Raw genomic sequence first — 14132 nt, forward strand, 5'->3', positions numbered from 1 at the left:
GAATGTGTTGTATTTTTTCATTTTTTTTTTATTTTTTGCTTATTGGTTGATTTTTTTATAATATTATGTTTAATTTTAGACACTCGTAACTAAAGAAAAGCGTTTCTTAAAAATATTTTTTTCATATTTTTTTATTTTCTTTGACTTATTAGATATGTGAATGCCAAATTTCATGTCAATCCAAGCAGTTCTTTAAAATTTGGAGGTTTTGCAATATTTTACCTTCAAAGAACGTAGTATACAGGGTGTCCCGAAAAGATTGGTCATAAATTATACCACAGATTCTGGGGTCAAAAATAGGTTGATTGAACCTCACTTACCTATATACAATAGTGTACACAAAAAAAGTTACAGCCCTTTGAATTTACAAAATGAAAATCGATTTTTTTTCATATATCGAAAACTCCTAGAGGTTTTTTATTGAAAATGGACATGAGGAATTTTTATCACAGCAACATCGTAAAAAAATTATAGTGAAATTTGTGCACCCCATAAAAATTTTATGGGGGTTTTGTTCCCTTAACCCCCCCCCCCAAACTTTTATGTACGTTCCAATTAAATTATTATTGTGGCACCATTAGTTAAACACAATATTTTTAAAACTTTTTTGCCTCTTAGTACTTTTTTGATAAGCCAGTGTTTATCGAGATATTTTGAATATTTGTCGAATCCACCACCTATTTGTATATGGTTCAGTATGATTATAGACACCTGTTAATAATCTGAAAATTTATTTATAACTTAAATTTTTTGGTACATTTTGAAAAAGAAGCCACATCTCGATAAAAGTTGACTTATCAAAAAAAGACTAAGAGGCAAAAAAGTTTTAAAAACACTGCGTTTAACTAATGGTACCACAATAATAGTTTAATTGGAACGTACACAAAGATTTGGTGGGTTTAAAGGAATAAAACCCCCATAAATTTTTTATGTAAATATAGTAAAAAGGAAGCCGCATCTCGATAAAAACTGGCTTATCGAAAAAATACTAAGAGACAAAAATTTTTTAAAAACGTTGTGTTCAACTAATGGTACCACAATAATGAATTAATTGGAACGTACACAAAAGTTTGGGGGGGTTTAAGGGAACAAAATCCCCATAAATTTTTTATGGGGTGGACAAATTTCACTATAATTTTGTTTTAAGGTGGTCCTGCCATAAGAATGATACATGCCCGTTTTCAATAAAAAATCTCTGAGAGTTTTCGATATACTGAAAAAAATCGATTTTCATTTTGTAACTTCAATGGGCTGTAACTTTTTTTATGAGCACATTTGTACTAAAGTAAGTTAGGTTCAACCGAACTATTTTTGACCCCAGAATGTGTGGTATAATTTATGACCATTCTTTTCGGGACACCCTGTATATGAAGGGTCGTTTAGAAAGAAAGCCAGGCAAGGCCAGAAAAAATTCAAACATTTAAACATAAATTTTATTACTCTTTAAAGTGTCCATATATAGTGAAAACCGTTTATAATGGACTCCAAGGGACCTAGGGTTTTGTCTGTTATAGCCGATTTCTATTACAAATAATAAATCGTTTATAACGGACTATCTACTAGTCGTGACTTTTATCGTTTGTAATGGACATTCAATTATAAATGATTTTCCAAAAATTACACGATGTATGTTCTATTTATTGACAAATGCAAGAATACTAGAAAAGCGGATTTGATTGCCCAATATGAGGAATAAGTTTTGACGATCTGTCGTATTACAACCGATTTTTACAGGGGAAGGGACGGGAATTTGTGTCTATTACAGTCGATATTTACACTGCAAACGATTGTCTATTACAAGTGATTCCTATGCATTAACTCCATAACACTCGGAGGGACTGGAGGATTTGTCCACTACAAGTGATAGTCTACTATAACTGATTCTATTATAAACGGTTTTCACTGTAGTTACTATAGTATTTTTACTACAAAAACGTTATTACGTAGGTCAAAATTTTTGACGTAAGAGAACTGTCAAAACATTAGAATGTGACTTTTCATTATTGCCGTATTTATAATAAACATAGCAATAATGAAAAGTCACATTCTAATGTTTTGACAGTTCTCTTACGTCAAAAATTTTGACCTACGTAATAACGTTTTTGTAGTAAAAATACTATATGAATATATTTTCAGGTGATAAAATCTTTAAATAATTCAAGCGACCACATATTAGCATTTGCTGGGACGTTTAGTCAAACTGCTGACTCACATTTGATATGCATGCAGGATACTCAGGGAGATGAAAATTGCTATTCAACGCATACTATTAATATTCAGAACAAGCCTAGAAAAGGTGAGTAAATGTAGAAATATTAGTATATTATGCAACGAGCATCTAATGATGGTCATTATGATGCGAGTATGACGGATACAAAACGGGCCGCGGAGTGGCGAGTTTCGTATAGAATACGAGCATCATAATGATAATTAAATGAGATTTGTATACGTATTTTTTCTACGACTATGTCTACTAATCGGTATTTAAATTTACTGGTTTTATTGATGATTTTTTTTCTGTATCTGTTGAATTTTTACATTCAAGTGGTCCTCTTCTTCTACTTCCTCAAACTGTTCAATGAAAATCGCTTCACTGAAGCAATTCAGTAACTGCTTTTGGGTAAAATTTTCACTCCGCTATACTTTCATTAAAAGGATAATCAATTTTTTTAACGGGAATGTTGTTATCTGAATTCGCTCTGCCGAGATTCACTTTGACACATTCGGAATAGGAAACATACAGCACAAAAATCCCTTCTTCACACTATTAACTGCTCAAATCAACTTAATCTTTCATTAAAAAAAGAAGAATTATTGGAAATAGTGGGAGTGTATACTAAACCCATAAAATTTTGTGGAATTTATTTCTACAAAATATTTTTATTTTGTACAATAAATAATTTTCTCATTTGTTATCAATACATTATAATGGTGTAAATAAATAATTATTGAAAATCCACAAGGAAAAAGTTTTCCTGTAGTTGGCTGTATACCATGTAATACAAATAACAATAAAATCATTTATAAAAGGTATATATACATATTTAAAATCCCTAAAAAGGTACATCACCGAACTAGTTTTCGATTGGTTGACCAATCATCATCAGTGCTTACCTAAAATGAATATAACCTGGTAAAATAATGAAAAGATTTTGAAATTTTGACTACTATTAAGAAAAGTTGTAGGTTATACTCACGTGAAATTTACATGCTAACCACCAAGATATAGTAATACAAAAATATGTGGGTAAAAACCCTTTACAAGTAATCCGCCAAGGAAACATCGGTTAAAAATGTGAACTTACAGTTGAGTCCGCGAGTCTTTACCCGTGCGTCATCATTTAAAGCATACGAAATAAGTCGGAAATCTATTTCACGCAACAACAACTGACAGAAAGTGGCCACTGTTCCGATTACGGGTTTTATGATAAAATTTGACGTTATCAAACATATAGAATGTCAAATGTAAGTTTTGCTTCAAAATTTTTGTGCAGAATTACAGCGACATTCGAAGCAGCTTAATAAATTCTTTTATTATTATTGATTGATAAATAAATAAAAAATTTATAAAAAAATTTAATAACATATTTTATTTTTGTTATTTTATTCACTTTGACGGAAATCTAAACACAATCATTTCTTTACTGTGTGAATGACGTTAGCTTTGTATGTTTTAAATATTAATTGCCAAAATATAATTATTTACCTTAAAATTTCAAAGCCCAATATAAAATTATTTGTGAAAACAACTGTTTGTGTAATATAAAGAAACTTCAAAACGCAAAAATTCAACTGACTGACAGCCACAAAAGTAAACAAAGCAGAAACGTCAAACAAATTGTGCTTAAAATATGAAAACATACCGAATCGTCTTTTTTTGTACCTATCTCTTTTCAATGCACTGAGTCTAGATGGTTCATAAAAATAACATGTGTTTTTACTTAATAACAAACGGCAGCTGGTTTGTCATGAGTTTCATGCGTGGAAGAGAATGATGCTAGATAAAAAGTATGTGTTTTATCTCGCCAGGTATTAATGACGCACGGGTAAAGACTCGCGGACTCAACTGTAAGTATGGATGTTTAAAATCTTCCATTACTACGCTCCAGGTAACATATGAGCTATGGTTTGACTTGTTCACATGATGACAGTATGGCAGCCATAGAAAAAAGTGTTGTCTGATTTGGTAGAATGCGATCTTACCCTTCAAAAAATATGTCACGTATTTCAGCACCTGGGAAATTGGAAGGATACTACAAATCTGGCCTCCACATAAGTGGTCTGTAGCTTCGACATGATAGGTGTGAAATTTTAAACGTTCTTGCTGTTGATTGGATAGGAAGGGTAGCGTTATCTAGCCTCCACGCTAGGTACACCATAGCCTCCATACGGTACTTCCAATATTTAATATTATTTTATTAAAGTGGCCAATAAAGGTAAAACACAAACAACTTTTGTTTCTTAACTATTTATTTATACAATAATGTGACATTTTACATAGAAATATTAGTATTTAATTTCGATTAAATATATGTTTACTTGTTGAATTTATCGGCTGCACACAACAGCTGATCGGCCATTAGACCCAACAACAAAACGCGAAGTAAAATGTGTATTTTAAAACTGTTGGATAAACAGTACCTACAATCAGAAAAACTTACCTTTAAAAAGGTACTCGATTATGAAATAACAAAAATATCAAAAAACACGACTGAATATCAGCTTTTTATGGTGGCACAAACACAAACTAAACACAAACACCAAACACATCACATCATAACCGACCACGACCCATAAAATAAGTGAACGACAACGAACGAACGAACACGAACACAGATTACAGATTCACAGATAGCGCACGATTTGTCAAAAGTCATGTTCCACCAATCACAATGCCGACATCAGCGCCTCTGACTAAACGGAAGGAAAATAAATACGATTACATGTTTTTTATTAGAGTTAGCGGGGCATGATGGCAGCAAGTGACAATGAAATGGATGGGGACTCCTGAACGATGACATGACAAGTGACAGTTCCACAGGAAGTTGAAAAATTAGCCTGTCATATTTAAAGACTATGGTGTACAGCCAGTTAAAATAAGAAATGATGTAACAACATTCACTCCATTGTGAAAAATAATATCATTTAAAATAAAATAAACTAGATGTAGTTAAAATGTATTCACGTATATTCTCAGTGGAGGTGGTTAGGCAAACCACATTACACAAATGTTTATATTCGGTAACTAAAGTCAGTAATCAAATCTTATTGTCAAAAGACCTAAATAATTATTGATTGGCGTAAGGTTTATGTTATTTATCTCTGTTTACTATTAATAATATTGGCTGTGAGCCGGTATGTTTGGTTGTGTAGTAATTTCCAGTCACGTCTAGCAATCTAATTTCCCAAAAAAGAAATTACCAACGTCACTAGACAGTTGTGTCTCGGCAGAGCGAATTCAGTATATCACTTGCATTTATAGTTTTGTGGATAATCCTGTTGCGGTATTGATGCTTTATATTTTTTATGATACATGATAATCTGGTCACGGCTGAAGTTTGAAATCATATTTGGTGGCAGGTAATAATATTCTTTATTATTTTAGTATTTATAATGTTAGTGTAATCCGTTCAATAAATGAAAATTGATATTTTTCAGTTACTGGCGCAAGCTTCATAGTATTCAACGGAGCGTTGAAGTCTTCCAGCGGTTTAACGGCCAAATCCAACATTGTCGAAGATGGACTGATGATCCAGGTGTTACCGGAGCATATGCAACAGATCAGAGACAGTCTCAGAGCCATGAAAAACCACACGATACCTTGTGGATGCGTCGACGCCGACTCAGACGAGACGGTGAATATTGTTTGGGGCGAGAACGACGTTAATTTCAATATAGGGTAAGGTTCAGCTTCTTTCTAATTTGAAATAAGGCTTTCTGATAGTATTTGTGGTGTCGTGATTGTGGTGACTGCTCTAAAATTTCCGTAACTGATTTTTTTTGCCTCCAAGATGGTTAAGTGAAATTCATCAAGTTTCAGTCGTCAAATTATATGATTTTTTTTATTTGTTCCATGGGTGGTTAACGGAAACAATTTACTTAAATTAAAAGAAGTGTAAAACAACGAACAGTAATATATTTATTTATTTTGGGTAAACAAGCGTGCTTCGTTTATATCTCGTAAGAGTTTGTTATTTTTGCGAGGGTGTGACTGAACTGCGTGCCCGCTGCGACGATACTGGTCGAGACCACAAAACTATTATGTCGTCATGGATGCGGTTCTACAATATGGCTAGAAAAGGCAATAAATTACTAAATCTGGCGTTTTAAAAGCTAAGAACCTTTCCCTAGTTTTAAGAAGCGTCTTCGAATGCATTTAAAAAGTGATTTATTGACATTCCTTATTAAATAGTTACCTTATCAGACCTAATGTCAATAAATCACTTTTTAAATGCATTCGAAGACGTTTCTTAAAGCTACAGAAAGGTTCTCAGCTTTTAAAACGCCAGATTTAGTAATTTATCGCCTTTTCTAGCCATATTGTAGAACCGCATACATGATGACATAATAGTTTTGTGGTCTCGGCCAGTATCGTCGCAGCGGGCACGCAGTTCAGTCACACCCTCGCAAAAATAACAAACCCTTACGAGATATAAACGAAGCACGCTTGTTTACCCAAAATAAATAAATATATTACTGTTCGTTGTTTTACACTTCTTTTAATTTAAGCTAATTGTTTCCGTTAACCACCCACGGAACATACTTAATAAACACCAATAAGTTGCTTAAGAATATTACAATCTAATCAAAATATATGATCAATTAGCAACTTTTTTTTAGCCTAAATTATTACTAAAAACTTGATACTAAGGACAACCTCATTAATATTCCTTAGGTTCTGTTAATTTATTGCACAAATGTTAACCTCTACCATTACTTGCACTATACTCGTGTTTTCACTTATACTCGAAGGGTTCCTTCCTCTTGAGTCTTCTAGCCAGATCCGTGTTGTCAACGAACTGGATGGTCTCAAGATTAACGTGTTGAAGAAGTTGTTGGTCGCGATTCTTGGCAAATTTTTCAATGGTCTTTTTAACAGTATCCATTTCTAGATCCCTGTGGAAGTCACTGTTTCTGGCAGTACCAAGGAGACTGTACCAAGGAGCGTCGACAATGCTCTTTAGCACATGTCTAAATTACTCTTATTGGCACAATCCCATATCGGATCGATATGGATATTTCCATTATAGATTTTAGAATCTGTTTATACAAAAATATTTTGTTGTAGATTGACAGGGTGAATTGTCTTCCCAATAACCAATACATTTAATCTTTCCAACTGCTATCCACTTTATCTTTGAAATGTTAATTTTCGGATAACTTGCTTCACTGATTAGATTTACTTCTTCTTCTTAAAGTGCCTATCCGTTCCGGATGTTGGCGATCATCATGGCTATCTTGACTTTGTTTACCGCAGCGCGGAACAGTTCAGTGGTAGTCGTGTTATACCACTTTCGTAAATTTTGAAGCCAGGAAATGCGTCTTCTTCCCGGTCCGCTTTTACCATTTACCTTCCCTTGGAGAATCAGTTGAAGAAGGCCGTAACGTTCTTGATTTCTCATTAGATATCCTAGATATTCTAATTTTTTTGTTTTGATGGTTATGAGAATTTCACACTCTTTCCCCATTCTACGCAGGACTTCCACATTATGGTAGGGGAGCAAAGTATGCTAAATGTGCAGTCACTCGAGCGCTTTGGGGACCTATTGGGTTGTGAAGAGTAGGTCCTAAAACCAAAAAAATTTAAGTAAAGTTTTCCATTTTAGTGGGCGCTTGCCATTTTTTAATTTAATTTTCCACTTCCAACAATCGTTTTTTCCGATTATAACGCCATCTATCCATAATTCGAAAAAATGTTTCGAATAAAAGTTACTTATTTTTACGTAAAGAATCCAAATCTGCAATAAAAAATTAGGGTTCCCATTTAAGATTTTAAAGTAACCCCCCATCCACCTCCGTGGGGGGTCGTGTTTGGTGCCATTCGATAGATTTTTCAAAAATATTGAATAAGTGTATTTTACAGTTTTTCGATCTGATGTTCATTTCGCGAAATATCGTGGGATTCGTATTTAAAATATTAAATTTACCCCCCACCCCTCTCCGTGGGAAGACGTGTTTGGTATCATTCGATAGATTTTTAAAAAATATTGAGCACATATTTTTTAGTTTTTCGATCTGTCAATCATTTCGCGAAATATTCGCTTTTTTCTTGTGAAATTTTGGGACTCGCCCATTTCCTTACGCCCGGCTCAAATCGTCATATTTTTGAAATATACACTATTTTGCATGTACTTAACTTACCTTATCTTAATCTGACAATTTCGAGTTTTTTTAAGGATAGATTTTTTTTTCGGGCCCCCCTTAACGAACTCCCCTGTGTTAAGAGCCAATATATGGTAGAGGTGCATCTACAGGGTACCAGGTTTCTCCCCATATGATAATCTGACGCGCTCGAGTAACTGCAAAAATCCCCGCTTGGGCTCCCCTACCATTAGTAATTCGGTCAACCCAGGATATACGTAATATTAGACCTGGATCCCGCGTATGAAAAAAAAGTTGATTAATAGCAAGCTGAAAATTTGTTAATAGCTTAACGGTGTCTAGTCGGACAAACATTGATGCACGGGAACACTGAAACAGGGGAAGTTTTAACGGTGGAGCATGATAAACGTGTCGTCCTGACAAGTTTATGATGGTGAAAAATAGCAAGTTGTTTTTAAGTTTATTCAATAGCCAACGTTATATAATATATGAAAAAATGTTTGTCCGACAAAAAGGTTGGGCATTTTAACGAGTCCGACACGTAGAACATGTCACATCACAGAAACTATGTTGGTGATGAATAGCAGTCTGATTTTTGCATGAGAGTTTAATGAAAGGTTAAAAAAGCAATTTTAAGTTCTGTCGGACAAAATGAATGGGAAATTTTCCTAGTCGGACATTCTAAACATGTAAGATATAGACAAAAATGTTGGTGATAAATAGCAAGCTAATTTTGATTTGTTTATGTACAAATTATATTTTCTAACGCAAAAAGTTATATGTCGGACAAAAAGTTTGGGCAAATCGAAGGAAATAAATAAAAAACATTTTTTCGGAATGACTTAGTCACATATTGATAAAGCTATTTTAGTTGTATATTATTATTTATATTCACATATTTGCATGTGCATATATACATGCACACTCCAAAAACAGTGAAGTAAGTATCAATGCATGTATATATTGCAAAACAATTATTTTTTTGGGTGGAGTTTGTTCTAGATATTCTCAAAATGAAAATAAAAAATGTCAAAAAACATGTGAAAGCAATCTCTTAGGGTTTTCTAATTAGGCGCATCAGAAAGTACGGAAAATTTCCTACAAAAAACGTTGTATACATTTTTTTCCATACTCAAATCTTAACCATGTAAACGACATTGAAAAATGTGAAGAGTCTAAAACTTCGGTGCTTATAAGAATAGACGTAAATACGACACATTATGCTTAGAAGTTTGTATTAGAAGGCTGCATTTGTCAGTGTGACACTTTGTGCTATACAAAGTAGTATTTGAAAGTACATGGTCTCTGAGTTTCTGTTTGCCACGTGTGTCGGAAATTAAAATTTATATTAACTATGGAGTGTTTTTGTGTCTATTTTTGAGTGTCAACAGTTTAAATTTTAAGTCGCCAAATCAAAAGTGAAACCATTCAACGGAACACTTTTGAGTAATTTTCGAACATTTTACAAAGTTAGTAAAATACTTGATCAATTCAATGAGGTGCAGTTGCCAGATAATTGTGAAAGTTCTATTGAATATCATTCTTCGTGCTACAATGCTTTGCTTTATTGAAAAAGGGTACCTAAATAAATTATTACTAAAATTGTATAACGTAATTTTTCTCAACTTTCTACAAATGAAATAATAATTTAATTAATATGTCACATGGCAAGAAATAATTTGCTGCCAAAATAAATCGATTAGTTTAAATTTGAAGTTACGATTGCAATTTATTATGAATTATTGTCAAAAGTGACAGTTTTTCTTAAATGGAAATGTATTCATAGACATACGGGTAGACAGGGAATACAGTGCAAAAAGTCGATAAGTGGTCTATCTATCTCTTTTAACCAAGCGATCCCGCGCATGTGGCAGACAAAGATAGCTAGACCACTCAATCCATAATATAATTTGCCTGATCTACTATAAATGTATTACAGTGAGGTATCTAAATAATGTTGACATAAATCGAAAGATATCGATTGTAATTGATTGCAGGTACTTTTGACATAGAATAATCACCCCTTATTGAAATTTCAAAAATTATTTTTTTAAATTGTCCGACTACAAAATCTACCCCTTATTTTTTTCCGACAACAGTCATTCTTGGTAAGGAATAATTTACTTAATTAAATTTCGTCTTTGTCGGAAAGCTATTTATCACCAGCATTTTTGTCTATATCTTACCTGTTTAGAATGTCCGACTACGAAAACTTCCCATTAATTTTGTCGGACAGAACTTCCAATTGCTTTTTTAACCTTTCATTAAACTCTCATGCAAAAATCAGACTGCTATTCATCACCAACATAATTCCTGTGATGTGACATGTTCTACGTGTCGGACTCGTTAAAATGCCCAACATTTTTGTCGGACAAACATTTTCGCATATATTACATAACGTTGGCTATCGAATAAATATAAAAACAACTTGCTATTTTTCACATTCATAAACTTGTCAGGACGACACGTTTACCATGCTCCACAGTTAAAACTTCCCCTGTTCCAGCGTTCCCGTGCATCAAAGTTTGTCCGACTAGACACCGTTAAGCTATTAACAAATTTTCAGCTTGCTATTAATCAACTTTTCTTTCTTACGCGGGATCCAGGTCTATATGCGCCTATAACACCACATTTCTAAAGCTTCGAGCCGATTCATAGATGCAACAGTTAATGTCCACGCTTCCATTCCGTAGAGCAGAACTGTGAATATGTAGCATTTCACAGACGGTATTTTGTTTTTAATGATATGTCTCCACTGTTAAAAATGGGTCTCATTCTAACGTATGCTGCTTTCTCTTTTATTATTCGCTGTTTAATTTCTGTCGAGTGGTCCCATTGGCTATTTAAATTCGTGCCCAGATATGTATAGTGCTCAACTCTTTCGATATTCTGTTGGTTGATTGTAAGTTGGGCGTTTAGTATTGGGTTTTTACTAATTGTCATAAATTTGGTCTTCTTTATGTTTAGAGCTAGTCCGTATCTGTTGCTGACTTCTGTTATACGATTTGTTAATATCTGTAAATCATTCAGATTATCGGCAAAAACTATGGTGTCATCTGCATATCTAATGTTATTCAACCATTCACCATTTATTAATACTCCCTTCGCACAACCGTCTAAAGCTTCCTTAAATACCCATTCAGAGTAGATATTGAATAGTAGTGGAGATAAAATACAGCCCTGTCGTACTCCTCGTTCTATTGCAATTTTATCAGTCAATTGGTCTTCTATTTTGATTTTGGCCGTTTGATCGTAATAAATGTTTCTGATAATTCTCAGGTCTTTGTTGTCAGTTCCAATTTCTTGCATTAGAGTTATTAATTTGTCATGTTTTACTCTGTCAAATGCTTTCTGGTAATCTATAAAGCATACGTATACATCACAATTTACATCCCTGAATCTCTGAAGTAACACTTAGCAAAAAGGACTTCCCGTATTCCCAGAGCATCACGAAATCCGAATTGTGTTCTTGTTAGTTGTTCCTCGCACTTTGTATATATTCTTTTGTGAAGGACCTTTAGAAATGTTTTACGTAAATGGCTCATAAGGCTTATAATTCTATAGTCTTCGCACTTTCTCGCATTGGGTTTTTTTGGAAGATTTATAAAAGTTGATTCTAGCCATTTTTGGGGAATTATGCCTGTGTCATATATATTGCTAATATATTTGTCAACCATTTTATGCCGTCGTAGTCCATAAGTTTTAAGAATTCGGAATGAAAATTATTAGGGCTTTACCATCTTTGGTACTTTTGATGGCATATTTTACTTCTTCGACTGTAAGTGGAGGCCCAGATTCGCAATTGGTGTTTGTTGTGATGCCAGTGTTACTTCGTATATCTTGAAAAGTTTTTTCCACGTATTTAATCCAAATATCCCTTTTTTGCTCTTTTTCCAACACTATGTTTCCCTGATTATCTGTCAGAAATCCAGTGTTCTTGTGTTTATATAAGCCTGCAGCTTCGTTGATCTTTTTATGGAGGTTAAACGAATCATGTTTTTGTTGTAATGACTCTATCTCTGTACATTTCGAGCTTAACCAATTTTCTTTTGCTATTTTAATAGCCCTTTTTGTTTCGTTATTTATTTTGTTGTAGTTATTCTTATTGTCTTTAGCCTTTCTTCTGTCTTCCATCATACATAGAATCTCCTCTGTCATCCATTCTTTTTTCTTTGTTCTTTCAGGTCTAAGTATTTCTCTGACATTTCTTGACTTACTTTGTGTATCTTTTCTAGTTCTACCTGTGGGTTATCTATTTCTGTATGAACCCACGTTTCTTCTTTTAGGCGTTTTTGTACCTTTTTTACTGTTTTTACTAATTTACTAATGTCTGTAAATCTTGTAAATTTTTTGCAAAGGCAGCTGTATCGTCATAGTATCTCATATTGTTGATTATTTCTCCTCCTAGTCTTACTTCCTCTTGTCTGTCATCCTAAGTTTCCCTAAATATTTTCGAGATATATCTTACTAGGCTTAGTTGGCTTTCTTAATGTCTTTAATTTATTTTGATTTTGGAGCAGAGTAAATTATGGTTGGAGTTTATATCAGGGCCGAGGTAAGTTTTTACATCTTTAATATTGTCTTAAAATCGGTGGTTTATAAAGATACAATCTATTTGATTCTGTGCTATCCTATATTGTTGGCCATCCTGAGGAGATTTCCACGTGTGCAGACGCCTTTCTAGAAGTTGAAACCATGTATTTGTAATGACGAAGTCATTTTCTTGGCAGAATTCGATTCGACGCTCATCTCTTTGATTTCTCTCTCCCAAGCCAGATTTGTAGGTGATATTTTGCATTGTATTCTGTCCAACTTTGGCGTTATTTGAATACATCTCTGTAATTGTATTATTGGCTGCATATTTTAATTACTATGCTCCACAAGGAACACAACCCAAATCCCAAATCGACTCCTCAAAGGTTATGTTCTTGTCAGTGTTTTACTCAGCTTAATAGGCTGCAATATTTTATCTTAAATTTCAACAGAATTTTATATAATAAAAAAGACATTACATGTTTGTCTGGTTTAGCGTAACGTCGCCCATTGACGGCATGCCCTTGAACGGCATTCCTTCCATTCGAGTCCACAACGGCAAGAACTACTGCGCGAGCGGAAACAGAATAATAAGATGGACGGAAGTGTTCATCATCCAAAATGGCGAGGACAGTCCAAAGAATCAAGATCCCGTAGATATTTCTAGAGTATCCGAAAATATAGCCAAAGGAACATGTGATGCGCTTCTGAACTATCTGGATCTGTTGGTGACGAACAATTTTACTAAGATTGGTATCAGGACTAATCTGCAAGCGGATAGTGTAAGTATGATAATTCTTCTTTATGTGCCTTGTCAGTTGCGGACGTTGGCTATCATCATAGCAATTTTAATTTTGTTTGCGGCGTTTCTGAATAACTCGATCGATGTTAGTCCAAACCATTGGCGTAAGTTTTGAAGCCATGAGTGTCTTCTTCTTCCGGGTCCGCGTTTGTTCTCTATTTTACCCTGTATTATCAGTTGGAGTACATGATATTTATCGTGTTTCATAATAAAAAAAATACCAGGTTTTTGTAAAAGGTATATTTTAAAATACCCTAAATAAGGGTCACAATAATACAAAACGTTTTCGGATTAAGAAATCCATCATCAGTGTTCTAAAAGCACTAAAATTAAGTATAACCTAATTAATTGAGAGAAAAGTTAAAAATTAACAGAGGTTTTAAAAATAAGAGGTCATACTTACAAAAATTGCATGCCTGAGCCACCAAAATGTATTGGATGTAAACGATTATGTTGTTTTACATATTTATATAAA

At 33.7% G+C, this 14132-nt stretch overlaps 1 protein-coding gene across 2 annotated transcripts in view; it reads left to right on the top strand.

Moving 5' to 3' along the window:
- The window catches only part of LOC114327411 (zinc finger FYVE domain-containing protein 9), a 78575-nt gene that overhangs the window by 48812 nt on the left and 15631 nt on the right, over positions 1-14132 (top strand). For both annotated transcript variants that reach the window (XR_007697622.1, XM_028276024.2), the window contains exons 11-13: positions 2137-2296; positions 5659-5899; positions 13352-13637. Coding sequence is in view for 1 of the 2 variants with exons in the window: in XM_028276024.2 (XP_028131825.2) it covers positions 2137-2296; positions 5659-5899; positions 13352-13637 (687 nt within the window). In the remaining variant the exon portion in view is untranslated. The remainder of the gene's footprint in view (positions 1-2136; positions 2297-5658; positions 5900-13351; positions 13638-14132) is intronic.

This window comes from Diabrotica virgifera, chromosome 4, assembly GCF_917563875.1.
Source record: "Diabrotica virgifera virgifera chromosome 4, PGI_DIABVI_V3a".
Lineage (NCBI taxonomy): Eukaryota > Metazoa > Arthropoda > Insecta > Coleoptera > Chrysomelidae > Diabrotica > Diabrotica virgifera.